Here is an 8,134-nt window from a genome sequence, read left to right as displayed (position 1 = left end):
TGAGATGATGTCTATACTACATTAATCTGTATGAGATGCTATCTATACTACATTAATCTCTATGACAGGATATTGTAGTGTACGTGAGATGCCGTCAGTATATATATGTATTATAGGTCTAGGGTTTCAGTTGAGTCTAGACAGATTTCATTCACGACAAGCTGAGGTATGCGCAAACCTCAATCCGTAAGTCCACCATATTATTCATTATTATTAGAGTCATCTTAATAGGTTGTATTTTGATCCTGCTTTGATGTAATCAATACCAATTGTAATCATATGACTGAAATAACAAAGGAAATCTTATTATCTTCTGTTCTTATTATATATATATATATATGTGTGTGTGTGTGTGTGTGTGTGTGTGTGTGTGTGTGATTATGTTAAAAGCCTCAAGAACGGATTCAGGTGAATTCCGTACATCGGGATTTATACAGATCTCGATGTTAATGGGTCAACGGGACCTAATAGGATATTTAAAAAAACCTTCCATTCTTAAAAGTTAAACGAAATACAAAACACACGGATGAAAAACATTACATTAAATTAAAAACTAGTCTGGTCTCCATCATCGAAAACTTGAACGTAGTCTTTATATACTCGTGAACTCGTCCATCAATGTCGCCTTCACTTTTTCGAGAAACTTTTGTTCATATCTTTTTAACAAAATCTACTTAAATATAAATCGCTTTAAAAACAGGAAAGAGTAGTAATTGGGCTGAATTTATCAAATAGTTTCTACTGAGCCCATACTTCTAAGCCCATAGCAAAACACATCATCAAATCATCCTCCTTTTTCTTCCTACAGCTCAGGGTTTCTATTATTTACAGCTCAAATTTTGAGCCTTTTTTCTGCACCCGTACTTTCCAATGGGTAATTCCGGCAAGCGGCCGCCGTCTATATTCGAAATTCGTCTCCGAAAACGGATACAAGAAACCTACGGCAAATCACCTCCCTCTATTGACCAGCTCGTTGACCGTTTACGCGCCAAGTACCCAGATTACAGCCGCCATAAGTATCAGCCGTTTATGAGAATGGTCAAACAAACATTAGATTCTGACCCCACCAACAAAAACAAACGAAAACAAAAACCCAGAAGCAATTTGGTATTTGCAGATTCTGAAGATTCTGATGACGTCACGCCGGCGAAGAAGAAAACTAAGAACATTGATGACAGGGAAAGGAAGTTGGAGATTTTGGAAAGGAATCATGTTGAGAGGAGACGTCTCGATTCGGGTTCTGGGTCGGGTTCGGATTCGGGTTCGGGTGAAGAAGATGGAGAAGAAGAGAATATAAGTGCGGTTTCGACTTCCGAGGATGATGAGGTTTATAGTTTGAAATTTGAGCCGGAATTTGATTTAATGAAATCTATGTTGCGAGACAAGTATGGGGGGTCGAAAATGGATAAAAACGATGCGAAAACGGTTGAAAACGATGCGAAAATGGTTGAAAACAATGCGAAAATGGATAAAAACGATACGAAGAAGGGAGAGAAAGGGAAGAATGTGGAGTTGGAGGTTGTTACTAATAGTAGTAATAAAAAAGTTGATTTGATGAAGGAAGGTGGAGGTGTTAAGGATATAGGAAAAGGGAAAGAGTTGAAATCAGATAAAGGGTTGGGTAATGGTAGATTTGGAGAAGGGAACGAAGGGCCGAGATTTAAGGATTTGGGTGGAATGGAAGGGGTGTTGGATGAGTTAAAAATGGAAGTGATTGTGCCTTTGTATCATCCGGAGCTGCCAAGGAGTCTGGGAGTGAGACCAATGGCTGGGATATTGTTGCACGGGCCGCCAGGGTGTGGGAAGACTAAACTGGCTCATGCTATTGCTAACGAGACAGGTGTTCCGTTTTATAAGATTTCAGCTACTGAGTTGGTTTCGGGTATTTCAGGTATTGTGAATTTTGGTTAAATATGTGTTTTGAATGTTATATGTTGTATTGTGAATTGAATGAATTGTTGTTATTGCCATGACATGCCATCATTTGTCTTTTAATTATCTTAGATTATGTAGAGGTTGAGTTAGTTGATACCATTTTGGCATTTTTAATGGTGCCGACATTTTTATTATTTTTTGCGTTAGTTTGCATATGTTTTGGAATTTATAAAGTTTTGTTACCATGTTAAGAGGGTGTTTGGGATTACGATATGAAGTGATCATCTGATTATTACCTTTGTAAAACGCAAATAATCTAAAATAGTGTTCATATGAAAAAGTGATTATCTGCTATGAAAACGCAGTTTTGGAGAAGCATGTACATGCATGCTTTTTCAAAACGCAGTTTTGAAAACGCATAATTTATTTTGAAAACGCATAATTTGTTTTGTAATCGCAATACCAAACACCCCCTAAAGCAATGCGCAAAGGTTTGTATTAATAGAGACTTAGATACTTTGAAGTTTGCTATTTTCTTGTTTGTGTATAATCACATGTGCAAGGTTCTTGGTTCGGCGATCCTATTCACAATTCAATTCGCGAATTGAAGACAAAAAAACCGAACTAGTTTGAGGGTGGTAATTGTGTTTGATGAGGTTGTTCTTTTGGTTAAAAGATTTTGGTTTAACTAGTAATTAAACTGTTTAATGTTATGTAGTTGGTTTTAAACTTCCGAGTTTAAAGACTTGTAATTTGTTTCTCAACTATTGAAAATGTTTGGACTTCAGAGTATTTAATCTTCGATTCTATTATTGTATTTTCAAACTCGGGTTCACCGAACCGAAATGAGTCTACCCCCTCCGAACCGGATTCATGGTACCCCACAGAATGCGATCCTGAATCGCGGACCCGAACTGAAGCGAACCGCTAATCAGGTGACTATGGAGGGAAGGCTGTTTCAGCCAAAACACCATATGTTAGGCTAAGTGGTGCTGCTAAGTGGTGAGCTTGACCAGCTACCTATTAAGGCGGGGATTTGTCAGGTGCTAAAATTTTGCTAAATGGTCTTTTTATTAGATTAAACAATCTTTTGCAGACTTATTTCGAATCAAACTTTTTGTCCCTGCGTAGTATTCTACATATACTTTAAGGCTAAGCTTAGTAAGAAACAGATAACCCTATCCTTTCTCCTCTTACATGTTGTGAACTCTCTGTGCCCTATATTCACAAGCTACAACACAACAGTGCACATACAGTTATATATTATAATCTCTTTACTTCTGTTTATTCCTTCACATGTTAAATAAACCACTAGTTATCTAAAAGTTTAATCTGTGAAATGAAAGTCTGAAACCATTAGTAATCAGTGAGTGCTAAAGTAATTAACATTGTATGTCTTCTATGAATCTAATTGTAATACTTATAGCGAACTTTTAAATCTAGGCAACTAGAATTTCTTATCAGAACTGCACTATTGTTGTGTCTTCTGCTCTTCTCCTAAGTCGTAAATATGTTATTGTAAATTTTGGGCTATAAAGATCAAATAGGAAATAGGATTGTCATCACAAGCGTCATCTACTTGTAATGTATGACATACATAATTACTATGCCTCTTTATTTATATTGAGAAAGAGATTTTTGATGGTTTTAAGTTTGTATTCAGTGTAAACTATTTAAGCTTTGAATAAAGCCAAATATATTATGGTTTAAAGATTTTTACGACATTTCGTTATCGATAATTTCTTTTAAGTTTGTTTCAGCGTTCTATATGTTATTTGGTCTACTTTTAAACACAATTCTGACCTTTGCCACTGTTCAGCGTGTCATGTTAAGTGCGCCTCTCACTTTTAACTACTTTAGGATCTTTTCAATATTCCGTGTATGATATTCAGCATTTAGTAACCAATGATCAACTCAAGCATAACAAAATAGTATTCTCTAATCCTTGTTTATAGAGTTACCTACTTGTCAATAAACCTTCAATGCATTGGTCCGAAACCCATGCTTGGGTCTTATAATGTCGTTACTTACTAACACTCTTCTCATTTAAACATTCCTCTATAGAATTTTGAATAATGGTACTGACCAATTATTTCCTTATTAGACCATTTCATGATGAGTAAAATTGACCTGTAAATGGCCTTGTCAAAATTTACGAAATTGTGAAGCATTTATAAAAAACATAGGTGAGAACTTCATGGAAAGCTTGTTACCATTTTCAGATCACCATGAATCCTTTTATTGAAATACACAAATCTATTTCCTAGGTTGCTTGGGGCTTGATATAGTGCTCTTGCAAGGCTAGACCATAGCTGGCTAAGCTGGTATCCTGTTTTTGGGTTATGGACCAAACCATGAAACACTTTGCTGTTTGTATCTATATGAACTTTAGGGATTTCTTAAAACTCTTTGATACCAACGTGTCATCACAAACTTACATGTGTCAGTGAGTGCATCATCTTCGTTATAGTTATTTATATATTTTGTTTTTATCGATGCCTACTTTTGGTAACCTTAGATATGCTTTGCCCTTTTGTCGAGTTCATACTCAGTTCACCAGTCTAAACAAGAATTTGTTCTATTTGAAAATAACCAGGTGCATCAGAAGAGAACATACGAGATCTTTTTTCAAAAGCATATAGAACTGCACCATCTATAGTTTTTATTGATGAGATTGATGCAATTGCTTCAAAAAGAGAAAACCTTCAGAGAGAGATGGAACGGCGCATTGTGACACAGTTGATGACTTGCATGGATGAATCTCATAGGGTTGCTAAACATGATGATAATTCAAAAAATACAGAGATGTCTGATGGAAAACCGGGATATGTCTTGGTAATTGGTGCTACAAATAGACCCGATGCTGTTGATCCAGCACTAAGAAGACCTGGACGGTTTGACAGAGAGATTGCTTTAGGTGTTCCGGATGAAAATGCGAGAGTACATATTCTTTCTGTGCTGACAAAAAATCTGAAACTTGAAGGTGCTTTTGATCTGTTAAAAATTTCTAGGGCAACCCCAGGATTTGTTGGAGCTGATTTATCAGCATTGGTGAATAAAGCTGGTAATCTCGCTATGAAGAGAATCATTGATGGGAGGAAGTTGGAACTTATTATAGAAAGTACTGACACTGAAGAAAAGGAAGACTGGTGGAGGAAGGCTTGGACAGCCGAAGAGATGGAAAAACTTAGCATCACAATGTCTGATTTTGAGGTAATAAGAATCAACCGTTGTTTGATAATTAATTAATTATCAACTTAATTTTATTTTTGCTTTTAATGATTGTGTTTAACTTTTTTGCAGGTAGCCGCTAAACTGATTCAACCCTCTTCTAGAAGAGAAGGATTCTCTAGCATACCAAATGTCAAGTGGGAAGACGTAGGTGGTCTTGATTTATTGAGAAAAGAGTTTGAACGTTATATAGTTAGGCGTGTAAAATTTCCCGATGAGTATGAGGTAAATGTTTGTCCCTAATGCTATGTAAACTGTTGTGATACTATTGAAGGGATATTGTTAGTAGATAATTTTTTAAACTATGTTTCTTTTAGGATTATGGAATTGATTTGGAGACTGGGTTTTTGCTTTATGGACCTCCTGGTTGTGGAAAAACATTAATTGCCAAAGCTGTTGCTAATGAAGCAGGAGCAAATTTCATACATATTAAGGTCTGTTACCAAGTCTGATTTCTTCAATGTTTTATTGACCTGATAATTTCAATCATAAAACTTCTGATCTTTTTACTGTAAAGGGTCCTGAGCTTTTGAACAAATATGTCGGCGAGAGTGAATTGGCAGTTCGGACAATATTCAGTCGTGCAAGGACATGTGCTCCATGCATACTATTCTTCGATGAGGTTTTTTCCTTCTTTTTTTTTTAAATTCAGTTACTTATGTTACACTAATCCTTACTTATAATTGAACTGGTGTTCATAAATATAATGGCACTTAAGCTTGATAGAGAACTTTTTGGAAATCACTATTTGATGCTTTGGTGCATGTTTATTTTAGGTTGACGCTCTGACAACAAAACGTGGAAAGGAAGGTGGATGGGTTGTTGAGCGACTTCTAAATCAGGTTAGCAAGTCATACCTTGAAAGCTCACTTGATGTGCATCTAAAGTGGTACGATGGGTGGGTTGGGTGTCACATCAAAATAGGATTTCGGTTAAACACGTCATGTTACTATGGGTTGAGCCATAGCGGGTGGGGCCGGGTTTAAATGCAAACACTTTTCTTCCACCTCTTTTTTTTTTTAAAAAAAAAAAAATTACCGTGTTAGTTATGATTGATATAACAATTATGTTACTATAATCTAATCTTTGGATAAACATTTCTTAGGGTTGTATAATATACTTTCTTTAGCCTAAAAATTAAGTCACTCATTTTGACCTGCTTGGATTAAAAAATCCCAAGCCAACTCAATCATGAGTTAATGAGTCAAAAACTCAAAATTGTCAACTCATTCAGTATGGTTTCCTCTGCAAAATTTGTTCACTCCTGATTTTTAGAGATGACTTTATTTGCAGTTATTGATAGAGTTAGATGGTGCTGATCAACGCAAGGGAGTTTACATAATTGGTGCCACCAACAGGTGCAACATATAATCTCTCTCTTTTATATGTTTTATTCATGACAAAAGAGTGTAGCTACTGATGCTAAAATTATCATAGGCCAGAAGTGATGGACCCAGCAGTCTTACGGCCTGGAAGATTTGGGAAACTTATGTATGTCCCTCTGCCAAATCAAGATGAGCGCGCGTTGATTTTGAAAGCTTGTTCTAGAAATAAGCCACTAGACGACGATGTGGACTTAATTGCTATTGCCCGAAGTGAGGCTTGTGCAAGCTTTAGTGGAGCCGATCTGTCAGCATTGGTTCGTATAGTTGTTTTGTTAATAATGGTATTTCAAGAATCACAAGATAATAATGCAGGAAATACAAGTTTATTTATGCTTTTTGTGATGCCATTACGGTATCATTGAGCTATGTTTTAGATGGCCTATAAAATGATGTGAGTAATGTATTTCTTTGACTTGTTTTCCAAATTTCAGATGAATGAAGCTGCCATGGCTGCTGTTGAAGATAAATTTAGTAAAATTGAAGCTGCAAAGGCAGATGCTGCTCGTGAAGGGACATCAGTATCATCATTATCACCAACACATACAATAAAAGCTCTACATTTTGAGCAAGCATTGAAAATAATCTCACCTTCTGTATCAGAAAAGGTATGAGTTAGCTCTATCTGTCTTGTCATAAACGAATACTAGAGTTGGCAGGATGGGCAGGTCAGATGAGTTGGGTACTGGTCAAAACGGTTTTCAGTTGGAGTATAACATTTATAGACCTATCTTCTAATATCTAATGTACCTTGTATGTTGTGTTGCAGCAAAAACAATATTACCGTATACTGCAAGAGAGCTTCAAAAGATCTTAGAAGTGGGATTATGGAGCATGGCATTGTTTTGTGTTAATCTTTATTATCTCAAAGGGTAATACTACTCATTTCGTTACAAAACGAGCTATAGCCCCCTTAACCACATCAAGAGGGGTATCCAGTTTTGATCTGTGAAATATAGCAATTTAGTTGGTAAGTTATTTTGCATCTCATTGCATTTTTTGGTAACTATAGAATGTCAATGTTTTAAGTTTTAGTTATTAGTTAGTTTTTTATATTGCCCAGTATTTCTTTTGTATTTCCTCTTCTCGCCTACAAGTGAGCTGGCTGTCCAGTGATTTCTGTAAAGAAATTATCAGATTACATATAGTTCTTTCTTTTGTGTATGTAGCCCATATTGTACACAGTTTGATTACCATTTCATTTCGTCTTTTTAAGTACTTATGAGTGATTATGTTTGGCTGCATTTTAACACTGAAGGATATTTTGAAAACAGCTTCGAAATCTTCCAGTTGTTTTACCGAATCTTACTTTGAAGTTTTAGCAAACATATTGCTAACTTTTCCTGATTTTGCAAATCTCCTCAATATGTTAATAAAACCATGTATGTTAAGCAGTTTAATTCTGTAACTAACAATATAAATCCTAGAATATAACAAACCGATATATTGGTATGTATACTGACAACAAATTGTTCATTGAAGACCCCCCAATAATCTTAAACTTTATAAAGTCACCTATCTCATACGCAATCAAATCATAGTTTTCTAAAACAAATTTCAAAGACAAAAACATAATTTTTCATTTTTCAATCATAAATTGTATCAACTATTCATTTTTTGTTTTTTAAAATTTAGAAACCTCAACT

At 35.5% G+C, this 8,134-nt stretch overlaps 1 protein-coding gene across 1 annotated transcript; it reads left to right on the top strand.

Moving 5' to 3' along the window:
• Positions 1 to 798: 798 nt before the first annotated feature.
• LOC122600088 (cell division control protein 48 homolog C-like) lies at positions 799 to 7,652 on the top strand. Its single transcript, XM_043772745.1, has 10 exons — positions 799 to 1,891; positions 4,472 to 5,088; positions 5,179 to 5,331; positions 5,424 to 5,540; positions 5,624 to 5,728; positions 5,883 to 5,948; positions 6,400 to 6,464; positions 6,544 to 6,745; positions 6,923 to 7,096; positions 7,258 to 7,652. The coding sequence occupies exons 1-10, from the start codon at positions 871 to 873 to the stop codon at positions 7,303 to 7,305; spliced, it is 2,568 nt and encodes an 855-aa protein (XP_043628680.1). The 5' UTR covers positions 799 to 870; the 3' UTR covers positions 7,306 to 7,652.
• The last annotated feature ends 482 nt before the right edge of the window (positions 7,653 to 8,134 follow it).

Source organism: Erigeron canadensis, chromosome 5 (genome assembly GCF_010389155.1).
Source record: "Erigeron canadensis isolate Cc75 chromosome 5, C_canadensis_v1, whole genome shotgun sequence".
Classification (NCBI taxonomy): Eukaryota; Viridiplantae; Streptophyta; class Magnoliopsida; order Asterales; family Asteraceae; genus Erigeron; species Erigeron canadensis.
Note: the sequence above shows the minus strand (reverse complement) of the source record. Positions and strands in the feature narration are given on the sequence as shown.